This window comes from Pocillopora verrucosa, chromosome 5 (assembly GCF_036669915.1).
Source record: "Pocillopora verrucosa isolate sample1 chromosome 5, ASM3666991v2, whole genome shotgun sequence".
In the NCBI taxonomy this organism is placed as follows: Eukaryota; Metazoa; Cnidaria; class Anthozoa; order Scleractinia; family Pocilloporidae; genus Pocillopora; species Pocillopora verrucosa.
This window is the reverse complement of record NC_089316.1, coordinates 2,621,743-2,634,496: the sequence shown is the minus strand read 5'-3', so window position 1 is coordinate 2,634,496 and position 12,754 is coordinate 2,621,743. Positions and strand designations below refer to the sequence as shown.

The following is a 12,754-nucleotide window of genomic DNA, read 5'->3' as shown; positions in this document are numbered from 1 at the left end:
TTTAGTGAACCGTAAAGTTGACAGAGCTAACAATTTTTATCGGAGCTAAATTTCTGTTGCATTAAAAGACACGCATTTAACTTCAAAAAAGAAATGACGGTGAAATACATTTTTCAAGATGGCTGCCTTTTTTAGAGCGACAATTTAAAGTTATTCCTCTCTATAATCGACTTGGCGAAAAACATTTGAATGACTGCTGATTTAAATATAGTATTTCCTTCCTTCCTACTAAGTTAAAACATGCTTTCAAGGCTATTTTAAGATCAAAAGTGACTGTAAAATAGGAGTTTTTCTGCGAAATATGGTAGCGAAATCAGGATCAAGATTTACTGATATGGTCGCGTAGCCTAAGGGAAATGTCTCTTTCATCCTTTTGTTACATTCACAATACAGAGTACGCGGTAGTGTTCATATGGCGTGATATTCGACTTCCGCAATCAAATAGTGGCGAAGTGAAATAAAGTTGTGTGAAATAAATTTGCTTTTCCTTTTTTAATTGTATGAGTTCTAAATTTATATTTGTATATTATTATTTGTATATAAACTAAATAAACTCTTAAACAGATGCAATTTTTCTCTTAATGCAACGTTGCTCTTAATTTTTTCTCCTAAACATCTGTTCCAATATTTTACGTAATAAAGACATTCAGCTATAGGACATACTGATGTTTAGTTTACTGTAGTTGTCATTAGAATTGTTAACATGAATTACAATCTCCCCTTTACGCTCTATACCTTAATACTGCTTTGATATTTCAAGCACTAATGATGTGGTATCCGGCTCCTCAGGTAATCTAAGACCTTCATTTCAGGCGCCGCCATTTGTCACAGTTTTTGAAAATAAAACTGTGGGTAAGTATATAGATTTGATTACTTATTAATCTAACTATTGACTTATTTTCTAAATTTCTAATTTCTAACATTCTGTTTATCAATCTCTTATTTTCCGTGAAGAGGAGAGCAAAATTCCCATGACATTCCCTGCAATTTTGAACAAAGCTTTTCCGTGCATCTCAATTTCCTTAAATTCTAATTTCTTTGTTGTTCAAGGTTCATCTGTGGGGTATATCAAAGCTACAGACCCTGAAAATGACCCTTTAAGGTTCTCTCTGGATTCAGCCAGTCAGGATCTACTACAAATTGACAACAGTGGAAACTTGACTCTCAAAGCTCCTCTAGACAGAGAGGTTGGTCATGTATCTTTATTTCAAGAGACGAAGAGAGATCGTAAATTTTGAGTTCGGTTGTCGAATATAGAAGCGCTTTTCATTTGACAATGGCAAGTGCAGGATGAAAGAGAAATCTGGTTCCTCCAGGAGGAATCGAATCTCAGACCTTTAGGTTTACTCTGCTAGACTTTAGAATAACGGAATTCATGTTTGGGCAACCCCCTCTGCCAAGTATATACTGCTTGAAATTTCTCATTAAAATATCTTCTTTTTTTTTTTGTATTTCATAGGTGGAAGATAGATATTATTTCACCGTGTTCGTTGCCGACCTATGTTCTGGTTGTAACTTAGACGAACGGAAGGTATGTACTCCTGAAATTTACTCAATGCTGTTGTTATGGTAGAAAAAAAAATCCTTCTTAAGTTCCTTTCTAAGAGTAGTTAATAGGCGTCTTGAGGAGTTTTGCCTTATTGATTAAAACAACTGTAATTTGTATGTTTGGTTGCGTTTTCCTCTTTAGACGCCAAAAAAATTTACACTGATTGTCATGGACGTCAATGACGACACACCGACCTTTATAAGTACACCCTATCTGGCCAGAGTTGCTGAGGTAAGCAGATTGAATCGTTAACAGTTAATTCAGATTATTGACCCTTATGTCAGGTGTTAAGTCTCGTATTTAAACACAAATAAAAAGATGCTTAGCTAATTTCTCTCGCCCGGTTTGCTAAATTGGGTGAATTGCTGAACTGTGGTGCCGAAGATCGAGGGTCAGTTTAGCTGAACCCCAAACCTAAAAAGCAATCGAGGGTCCTTAGCTGACCGGTACAATTGTGCTGTCTTTGCAAGAACACATTGTTTATGCTTAGACGTTTTGGTCTTCAGGGATAAGGAAAATTAACTGCTCATGCAGGCTCCGTCTCACTGACATATTCAATTTCATTTCATGTGGCATAAGATGCCGTTAGAGGCCCCACACACTATTTGCAAAGAGGAGGGTTATGTGTTTCGTCATTGTCAAAATTTGGAAAAAAGCAATAAAGTAATAAGGCTTCCCTAGGATCAATATCAGTATCTAGGCAACTGCCCACCTACCCCTCCCCCAACCCAACAACAGTCAATTAATAACAAGTTAGGGTTAATGTTGGGTAAGTGGAGGGGTATCATGGGTAGCTGAGATAATCACTGATATAAATACTTCTATCATTTCATTGAGAAGCTTAATATTGTGACTCTTATCCATCCTTATTCAGTGAAGAATGGTGGACTTTGGTTTGAGTAATCCGGATCGAGGCCTACCTGAAAAGGGAGAATGAAATGAGGAAATAAATCGGTTTTCACTGTCTTTAGAGAAAGACGACGAAAGCAATAAAAGAGTATACATTTAATGACAGGGATTCTCCAATTTCATAGTACACATTGTTCAAGTAATATTTCATGAAATTCTTCAACAGAATGACACGGTCGGCGATCTTGTGATTCAAGTTAGCGCCATCGACAAAGACGTAGGAGCAAATGCGGTTGTGTCTTACATGTTCAGTCCTTCGACGAAGGTAAAAGTGTAGCCTAAGCTGTGAATCGTTTTGAAACTATTCTACATCACAGTAGAGACCTTTACATTCGAAGAGCGATATCCCTTCGACCTCCAATAGTCAAACAAAGGCCGTGTTCGAGCCTTGACCTATTTAAGCAGGAAGAAAAACAAATAGTCGTCAACATTAGAGAACAAGTTTTAGCAAAAATGGTGCAGTACAGAAAACGAAACACCCACACGCCAACAGTTTTCTGGTCTTTTAACCAGGTAAGGGATCACCTTCGTCTAATTATAATAAGTAAGCCAAGTTTGTTTATCACATAAAATTACATGTTGTATATTTCCCTTAATTTCTCGAAAACCTGAAAGCAAATCTCGTATTCAAAGTCTGTCCCATCGAGGTTCTCTTCAATCCGACATCATCTTTTTCCTTTTTTCATCGATTTTTAAAACAGTAAGGAGTGAGATGATTTATATTCTTGTAGCAACTTAACGCCGTCTTCTTCTCTTAGATCAAATGCTCATGTAACAATTTTTTCTTCGCTGTGGTTGATATCTGCATTTACATCGGTACATCATGTTGATTCTATTAACCTGCTTTCTTGTATCTGCTTTCCTCTATCTGTTATGCTTTCCTCTCTCAGCTGTTGACCCTTTCCATGTTCAAGAGGAATCTGATGCGGTCTAGTTTTTCTTCCCTTTTATAATCACCAATTTATTTCCTTACTGAGTACTGAAAGAACTATCCTGTCAGAATTCTTTATTCGTTAAAACATCATCGGGAGTTTATGCAGCTTTGAAGTGTAGTGCTACTCAGTTGGTACTCTGCGTGAGTCCAGAGATCTTTCTCTAATGTATAAACTAAAACATTTATGTCTTATGCTTCTTGCTGTAATCACAGTACCATAAAAATGAAACCATTTATCTCTCTTCTAATTTCCTGTTAATATTTTTCATTTATCTCTCTTTGAAGGGCTGGATAACTCCTTGGAAGGTTAGGGGGTTACTCTTCTCTTCTATTCTTCATCTTCTTCGGTTGTTTCACCCAAAATGTTATCTGTATTGTACCTATCATCTTTCATTCTTACTACTTTTGCCTGTCACATTCTCGTTTTGCTTACAGGACCTGGTTTTTCAGCCATGAGTATATTTTCTTTTTGGTTTTTTCCTTTGTATGTGGCTTCCGGCATTAACCTAAATATTCTAGTATCAATGCAACTTTTGCGTGTTGTTCATTAGATATAGAATTATTTGACAAAGCTTGTATCCTTTGCAGACGGATACCTTCGCGATCGACAATCATTTAGGAAAAATAACCATCAATGGATCTCTCGACTTCGAGAAAGTGCAGCGGTACACGCTATTTGTTACAGCAAAGGTAAGTAATATTAAAAACTAACATTTGAACCGATAATTTCTGCCAATAATTAGTTCATGCAAGAATATCTTGAACAACTGTTAGGCGCGCGGGTTTATTAAGGTCTTGAACTACTACGCGCGTTTGCGATGAACTAACGAAACACATCTTTTTCTTTTTTTAGTTCTTGATTTCTTTTACTTTCCCCAGGATGGCGGAGATCCTCCTCTGGAGTCAAAGACAACGGTCATCGTTGATGTTTCAGATGTCAGTGATAACCCGCCTAGTTTCCTGAGACCCATTTACCTCGAGTCCATTCCAGAGAACAAACCAAAGGTACACTTTGTTTCAACTGATGCACTTGCGTTTGTATTTTCATGCTACCTTTGGACGGAACCGTACATTCGTCAAATGTATTTGATCATGAGCTTGCAATCACTGTGGTAGATGACGTTGATCTTTTACGTCAGTAGGAATTGACTTGAAACGAATTTCTACGGTATCTCTTTCCTTTCCAGGGCTCCTTGATTGTTCAAGTTCAAGCAGTCGATGGAGACTCTGGTGTTGGAAATGCAGTCGAATATGAGATCATAGATGGTAAATATTCTTCAACAATAGGGTAAAACTTTTGAGGAATGTAATAATACCAGATTATAATAAATTTCGGATATAACGCGCGCTGTATTTGGTTGAAAGAGCGTATTATATCAGAGTACAAAACATGGAGCTGAGCTGAGCTAAAGCTGTCACGCCATCTGCTTATTTGTACTATGTCCGACTATTCCCGGACTTCTCTCAAGCTTTTTTTCGTAAATAGTAAGTGAAATTTCGGAACGAGTGAGCTGTTAAGTAGCAATAGAAGAACCAAACAAAGGACATGCCAAGCGCCCTGATTGACCTTACTTTATGAAGAGGTAGTAAGAAACACTCAACAATTTCTCGTACTTTTTCCCTACACTTCTTCCATGCTCTAACCACTTCCTGCGTGCTTTACAACAGAACAGAGCAGAGTCAAGGTTTATTTATTTATCAAATTAAGGAGAGAAAAGCGGCAAAATGCACTGTACAAAATTTAACAGTCTTATTGGAATGACCCTGAACCCCTGCTTTATTTCTTGTTTTTAACCAGTGTGATCTGAATTGAGAGAATAGTAAGCAAACAACTTCCTTCCCGGAAGCCGCCACTCTTCATAATTCATTAACTCTTTCATCAACTCACACACCATTCTATGAATTTCTGTTTCATTATTCGTTCGCCTCGTTTTGATTCACCTGTTTTTTTTTTCTTTGCTTTCCACCAGGAAATGACGAAGGACTGTTTGATATTGACAAGAGTTCGGGAAATATTACAGTCAATGGCACCATTGATGCTGAAAAGACTGACTTCTTTAGAATAACTGTCAAAGTAATATGGATTCATCTTAAGATTTAGTTTCATATGTCCAGTAAACCCCAAATGAAGTTCTTGAAAGAAAAAAGTGAAGAACCCACTTTTTAGTTGAGCGTGTCGTAAAAGCAAAGCTAGGGTAATTACAGGGTCCAATCGGAATAAAGGAAAATATTACAAATTGCTAATGAGAACAAAAAGTAAACATAAATGGCCGGCTCCAAGGCAAAGTACGTAACAGACGAAAAATTTCACAACTAGTCACAGAGCTTAGTCAAGTGCTTTGGCCCCCAATTGATCTAATGCTGATTAACGTCTGTATATTTCCCTGAACCTAACAGGCATCTGAAGTAGTTGATCCAGCTTCCAACTCCACGGCCGTAGTACTCGTAACAGTGCTGGACACGAATGACAACTCGCCCCAGTTTCTGCAGAATCGTTACGACTTTAATATTCGAGAGGATCTGGCTCAACCAGGATACGTAATAACTAATCAGTTGAACGTACAAGACAAAGACATCTATGTAAGAAATACTGCAAGAGTGTCTCATTAATAGGGTTCGTTAGGCAGAGCGGGGAAAGGAAAATATAATAACTTTATAATCAATACGATCATAAAATTGTAAGGAAGAGTAAAAAAACTAAGAAAAACAAATTCTGGGGGGAATGCCAAGTTAACATGCTGTATTTGCTTTGTGGATGGTTCCACGCTTGAGAATTTACTACGATAGTAAAACTTTGCATTATTTTGATTTTCTCTTCCTTTACATGTTTCACAACATCTGTTCTTCTTGACACAATTGTTACTGATTAATTATTTAACGTCTCTTTCAGCCTCAGAATCGCCGCTTCCAATATTCTTTATCAGGAGAGGACAGCAAATACTTCACAATCGACCAATCGTCTGGTCTCCTCAAAGTTAATGCGACCTTGGATTATGAGCGACATAAGGCTAACTTCTCTTTCAAGGTAATATAAATTGCAACTTTAATTCATAAAGATTTTCAAAATTTTTTTTTGTGTACCTACAACCGGTCGCAAAATGAGTTGCGACATGTTAGCATCACAAGAGATAATTGTTCACCGTGTGATCTAACATGATGTATCCCCCTACTTCCACTTTACAATGTTGGTAGCTGAGAAGTACCACTTACATAACTTTGATAAACAACAGTGAATCGGAGAAAGGGGGCAGCAATTGTTTTTTTGCACTAAATTACTTCTTGACCATCTGATGAAGTTGGAAAACGCAATTTTTGATGGTATTTCTCGTTTTCAGTAAGCTATGGGAGGGATTCAAGCCTATGATTAATTTTATTTGTTTGTGTTTCAAGGTATTTGCAAACGAAAGTGAAAGTGAAGAGAGGCTTTCCGGTTTTGCCATCGTGGAAGTTGATTTGATCAACATAAATGATAACGAGCCCAAGTTCAACCAAAGTTCGTACAACTTCACTTACGATGAGGAAATCCATGAAGGCTTTGTGATCGGAACAGTTATGGTGCGTATTTGCTATTCCTTTCTATTTTGTTTTATGTTTGTTGAAGTCAGTTCACGTTTCCGCTAGAACTTTGGCGAATGGGATCACCCATTGCATTTGTACCGATTGGATTGAGTTGCGATAAAAATAGAGCTAAATTGATGGAATAAACGTGTGAGAATGGTCAAACATCGTGACATTCTAGGAAACGTACATCCTCAGGAACCCAGGGGCTGTGAGTCGATTTCAAGTCATGATCAGGGCGGGAGAGCTCTTGGGGATGAAAGATGTTTTCTCAAAACTACAAAATTTTCAGGATTATGGAACTTCTTGACTGCTATATGTACAGTACACTGCCTCTTATTTTACCAAATTCGGTGACATTGAGTGCTGAGATTCCAATGCAATCCTTTTCATTTTATCTTAGGCCACAGATGCTGATCTTGGTTCTTATGGAGAAATAAAATATGAGTTGTATGGCACTGGTGCAGCAAGGTAATATTTGATATATTGAATAGTAATTATAAAGAGTCTTACTGATCATTGACAAGAGCAGGATCATTTGAGAACTGTGGGAGATGTAGTGACTTAGTGGTTTGTGCTAAGCTTCTGATCGTATTGTCTGGCTTTAACCTCCATCAGAGGTCTCTTTGATTTGTTCATAAGCATATACCTGAAATCCCATCGTGTTTTTCTTCCCACAAACTGTTAGAAGCACAGGTAAAATGTCTTTGCTTATTTATGTATTCTCCGAAGTTAGCGAAAGCGACTTGACTGGAAACGACAGCAATTCAATACTCCAGGTAACCTGTGATAGACCTCCACAGCGTTAAGACGTTCTGAGACATATTCTCCAAGTGCATGCAGACTCTTTTAATTATTATTATATTGTTTTTCTTGATGCAGCTTCACGGTAGACTCCTCAAATGGTTCTATTCGCGCGAGCAAAGTACTGGATTACGAACAGAACAAAGAATTCATGTTCTTCCTGCTCGCCAATGATGGTGGAAGATTTTATGAGGAAGACAAAACTTACGTGACTAAAATCCGTGTTTTCTTGAGAGACGTTAATGATAATGATCCTGTGTTTCTGAAGACTCCATATGCTGTGGAGATCATGGAAAACCAAACTGAAAATATTTTTGTTTATCAGGTCAGTGCCTTTATTTTAATAAATGAGACCCTCCGAGAATTTTAACCGGGTAAACGGAATTTCAGATTCTTTAGCGATTTGGCATCTCAAACTGAAAATAGCTCGGGTAATTTTTGCCAGCATCGAAACAACATCCTTCACTTTTACAGTGTTATTTATTTAGAAATTATAACTTTTGCTTGTTATTATGGAGAAGTGTCACAACCATCTTGCACAACCTAATGTGGCGCCTTATTAAAGGACACCCGCTTCGCTTTAAGCCTCTCCTTAATCCTAGAATTATTAAGAATCATACCTGCAGGTCCAGTTTACTTGAAATGTCACAAAACATGCCAATTACAGAGGATGCAGTTACCAGTCTCCGTGTCACGGAACAAAACGGAGGTTAACTGTAATAGCGAAGGACGGAAGTCATACCGTCAGGAAATCTCAATATATACGAATCGAAAGGCAAGAGTGAACGAAGGCAATGGTCACGGGTTTGGACAATGCTCAATACGGTGATGAATAACGCTGTGTTCTGTTCATTTTTTAGGTGTCAGCATCAGATTTAGACTCCGGAGATAATGCACGGGTAAAGATTTGTTTAAAAGTGTTTAATGTTAATGTTCATTGTTTTCCGAGTTTGAAGCACAGGCTGGCTGTGAATGGAGCTGTAGTTGTAACGAAGATGAAAGCCTACTGAAGTAAACAAACTAGTGTCATCAAATAAAATCGGGAAAGTGTAGTATGGGCTCCTAATGGTCCATAACCAATCAGAAAGCAGTATGAAACAATAAAATTGGGTAATGGACCAATCAGATTTAGGTATTGGAGCCCGATATGGCGCATGAGAATTGCTCTATGATAGGTTACGACCAATCACAGCCTCAGTTACTATTGTCATGGTTTCGTCAAAACAATTGAGAGGGATTAACTAATTTAGCGATGGTGAAACTCTCAGGGTAAAACTACAGTCAAGGACTATTTTACCGACAGGTAGAAGATATCTACATGAGGAAGATGAGACTAATTGTTAATTAGCAAGCTTGATTCATTTTTTTTAGCGAGAAATATAATTATGGTAATACAATGTTTTTCTTTCGATGTGACTGTGTAGATTTCCTTCAACATAACGGATGGCAATACTACAAATGCCTTTGCAATAAATGAAAGTGGAATAGTAACCACTACGCTGAAACTAGACCGGGAAACAGTTTCCTCGTATTCGCTCATGGTATGTTGTTGAGATCTTTCTTTATTTTTATGTTTTATTTGTTATGCAGCAAAATGCAAAGTAGCAGAAAGTTCGTGGATCCCTGTAGAGATCCGCTCTTGGGGAAAGAGGCTTGTCTTATTCACAACGTATGAAATCCTGGGTCGTCCTGTTCAGACGTAAACAAAGCTCTATGAATCAAGGATTGTCGGAAGCACAAAATAGGCCCAAAATGATGAATCGTATCACTAAGAAATCAAATTATTCTTACTTAATTCACCAACGGGTTAGATCATTGAATCAATATGATTTTTCTTCTTTTTTATCAGATCATGGCTTACGATCATGGCGATCCATCCAGAAGTACGAAAACTATTTTAGCTGTTACGGTCCTTGATATAAATGACAACCCACCGGTGATCTTTGATGGACCATATCTGACAGCAAACGTTAGCGAGGTAGGTCTACGATGTTAAGTGAATCAAGAGCAATTAAAACTCTTCAGGCGCTTATGTGGTTTTTATCTATTTTGCTTTCGAGATGCTGGACTCTTTCCAACTACATGCCTCATCAAAATTTAGTTGGTAAATGATAAACAATCCCGTGTCGAGAGCGCTCTCCTCCTTCTACCGAGTTGGTAAGGATTCAATATTCGGACCTGGCATCGCATATGAATTGAGTGTGTTTTGATTCTAGACCTAGAAGCTCAAAATATTTTTTGTCAGGGAAGTCTGGTTTGTGCTGTGTTCCAAAACTATAATTTGGCCCAGAAACAGAGGATTAAGAGCCACTGCAGAGCATTTGCCACAACTTAATTCTGTGTATGTCATTTTATTTCGTTACATTTTGCAGGGTAAAGGTGGAGGAACAATAGTTTACACTTTCCAAGCTTCCGACCAAGATGAAGGCAGAAACAAGAAGCTAACATACGCCATTTCTGCGGGTCAAAATGGAGAATTCATCCTGAACAGTAACACAGGGGTGCTGCAAATATCTCCAACAGGCCTTGACAGAGAACTTCATTCCAGCTACAACCTGACAATAAATGTTACTGATGGAGGAATTCCAATGTTGTGGGTAAGTTAGGTCTATTAAAAAAGAAAATACACAGTACGAAGCATGGTTAGGGAAGCTCTCTGAAAAATTGACCATAATTTATCTCATAAACTTTGCATTGATCGCAGGGCTACTCTATGCTACACATTAAGATACTGGACATTAATGACAACTCTCCGGAGTTTGTTCCCAGTCCTTCAGGCTCACTCTCAACCTACATCAGAGTTATTGATGAAGGAGCAGATAGCATCAATAAAGCCATCATCGATGTTAACGCTACAGACAAAGACGACGGAACAAATTCCAAGATTGTATACACCTTTTCTGGGGATCAGCATGGGTATTTCCATCTAAACTCATCGACGGTAAGGTTAAGAACATTTGTGCAAAAACGAATTAGGTGAAAAAAAGGATAATTCAATAATACAAGAAAGAACCCGATACCAACATTGTCTTAAAAATGCAGCCTGTTTTCCTTCCGTGGTCATATTTTTTGAAACTGGTATTTAAGGTTTTAATCCTTTGATGTCACTATTCGATAAGTTTTTTAACTATTCAGTTTCTCAACGAATAATTAACTGATTGATTGATTAACAATGTGGCGTGTATTGTTGAATACTAAATGACTTTCGCAACATTTCTTTAGGGAGTTTTATATGTCCGTAAAGTCTTGGATCGAGAAAACTCGGAGATGACCTTAGATGCACAAGAGAGAGGAGTGTTTTCTCTCGATATTACAGCTACGGACCAAGCTGAGCCTGAAAATACTCGAAAAAGTTCTACCGTGAGGGTAATAAAAAATTTTACATCCTTTTATTGTCTTAAAAATGATGTGACAGTTAAAACATATATGAATGATACATTAGTCTAGTGCTCATTGTCTCCGCAAAAGGGAATTCATGATAAAGGATGTACAAAATCAAGAATGTTAAAAAATGATCTTTAATCTACCACCTGCTTCATGTAGAAGAGACTTATTCTTTTAACCATTTATTCTTGTTTCGCCAATCCTACAGGTCACCATAATAGTCAATGACATTAACGACAACACTCCTCAATTCGTTGATCCACCCCAGTCCACCAGCATCAGCGAGGCTGCTCGGCCGGGAAGTAACGTGATACAGGTCCCCGCAGTGGACAAAGATTTAGGATTTGCTGGCAAAGTTTTTTATAATATTACTGAAGGAAATAGCAATGGTATGCTGATAGAATATGTAACATTTAATGACAAGACCTTGATGGGGCACCAATTTTTCAGTGCACCGATTTTGCTGTGATTTCCACTTGTAAATGTTGACATTTAAATGCAAGTCTGACTCAGGTGTGAAATTGATGAAAAATAGAGGTTAAGCAGTGTTATCGAAGATCTTTTCTTCTACTCTTTTAGGAAATTTTGAAATAACGCCAGGCGGCTACATTCTTGTCAAGAGATCGCTGGATGCTGAAGTAAAATCCTTGTATAACCTGACTATTGAAGCAAAAGACGAAGGCCAACCAAAGAGATCCAATAAAGTTAGTGCATCTCTTCAACCCAGCTCCTAGAGATGGAAAATAGTTACTTTTAAAATGGTCCAATTAAAACTGTCTTAGTCTTTGCAGCGGCTGGTTTGTGTTGAGCTATGGGAGAGCGAATGCCTTAACAAAGAACGCCAGCGATGGCAGAGAGTCAACATCTTCGTGACAAATCACTCGAATAGCACCAGAACCTACCTAATACCCTTATCTCGCAGAGGAACCTAATGTAGAACCTACAGTAGCTTTTTCGGTGGAAAATCAAATTGCTCCCACGCTCTTTTGTTTTATCCCAGGTTATTCTAGTGACGAGTTTTTTTTTTTTCTAGACGGTTGTGTCTATTGTTGTAGACGATGTGAACGACAACGATCCAGTTTTCAACCAGTCCACCTATCATGGTCGTGTGTTAGAAAACTCCAACGTGAGCACGCTTGTTGCAACAGTGTACGCAACAGACAAAGACCAAGATGCCAATGGTCGAGTGTCATATAAGATCACCAGTGGCAATACTGGGGAGGCATTTGCAATTAATAATAAAACTGGAGTGGTCACTGTAAAGGGGTCCATAGACAGGGAAAAGATGAAGGAGTATATTCTAAGCATACAGGCTGAAGATGCTGGCCGTCCCTCCAGTAGGAAGGTAAGATCACGGGAATGGGAAAGGAATTACGCGGAGGTAACAGCGCTCGCTTAACACCGCTCACGCTCGATTTCCGACTCCTTTGTCATTGCATGTGGGTTCAGTTTTCCCATTGTGCTGTGTCAAAACGTAGCGCTCCGTACGATCCACTGTTTTTTCTCTCGTGGCAGGCTTTTGCAGACCTTGTCATCACAGTCCTTGATGAAAACGACAGTCCCCCCCTGTTCAAGGAGAGTTCTTACGAAGCATCCATTGAGGAGAACTCGGAAGC

The 12,754-nt window shown here is 38.3% G+C and overlaps 1 protein-coding gene across 1 annotated transcript in view; it reads left to right on the top strand.

The window, feature by feature from the left end:
* The window catches only part of LOC131768592 (cadherin-23), a 36,712-nt gene that overhangs the window by 833 nt on the left and 23,125 nt on the right, over nucleotides 1-12,754 (top strand). Inside the window, exons 3-26 of the mRNA XM_066167007.1 lie at nucleotides 790-852; nucleotides 1,051-1,187; nucleotides 1,460-1,531; nucleotides 1,691-1,780; nucleotides 2,625-2,723; nucleotides 3,981-4,082; nucleotides 4,272-4,397; nucleotides 4,580-4,658; nucleotides 5,363-5,466; nucleotides 5,790-5,972; nucleotides 6,283-6,417; nucleotides 6,783-6,947; nucleotides 7,354-7,421; nucleotides 7,833-8,079; nucleotides 8,615-8,653; nucleotides 9,179-9,295; nucleotides 9,604-9,732; nucleotides 10,127-10,351; nucleotides 10,459-10,695; nucleotides 10,977-11,120; nucleotides 11,347-11,527; nucleotides 11,718-11,842; nucleotides 12,172-12,483; nucleotides 12,654-12,754. The exon at nucleotides 12,654-12,754 is cut by the window's right edge and continues 19 nt beyond it. Of these exons, the coding sequence (XP_066023104.1) occupies nucleotides 790-852; nucleotides 1,051-1,187; nucleotides 1,460-1,531; nucleotides 1,691-1,780; nucleotides 2,625-2,723; nucleotides 3,981-4,082; nucleotides 4,272-4,397; nucleotides 4,580-4,658; nucleotides 5,363-5,466; nucleotides 5,790-5,972; nucleotides 6,283-6,417; nucleotides 6,783-6,947; nucleotides 7,354-7,421; nucleotides 7,833-8,079; nucleotides 8,615-8,653; nucleotides 9,179-9,295; nucleotides 9,604-9,732; nucleotides 10,127-10,351; nucleotides 10,459-10,695; nucleotides 10,977-11,120; nucleotides 11,347-11,527; nucleotides 11,718-11,842; nucleotides 12,172-12,483; nucleotides 12,654-12,754 (3,280 nt within the window). The remainder of the gene's footprint in view (nucleotides 1-789; nucleotides 853-1,050; nucleotides 1,188-1,459; nucleotides 1,532-1,690; nucleotides 1,781-2,624; nucleotides 2,724-3,980; nucleotides 4,083-4,271; nucleotides 4,398-4,579; nucleotides 4,659-5,362; nucleotides 5,467-5,789; nucleotides 5,973-6,282; nucleotides 6,418-6,782; nucleotides 6,948-7,353; nucleotides 7,422-7,832; nucleotides 8,080-8,614; nucleotides 8,654-9,178; nucleotides 9,296-9,603; nucleotides 9,733-10,126; nucleotides 10,352-10,458; nucleotides 10,696-10,976; nucleotides 11,121-11,346; nucleotides 11,528-11,717; nucleotides 11,843-12,171; nucleotides 12,484-12,653) is intronic.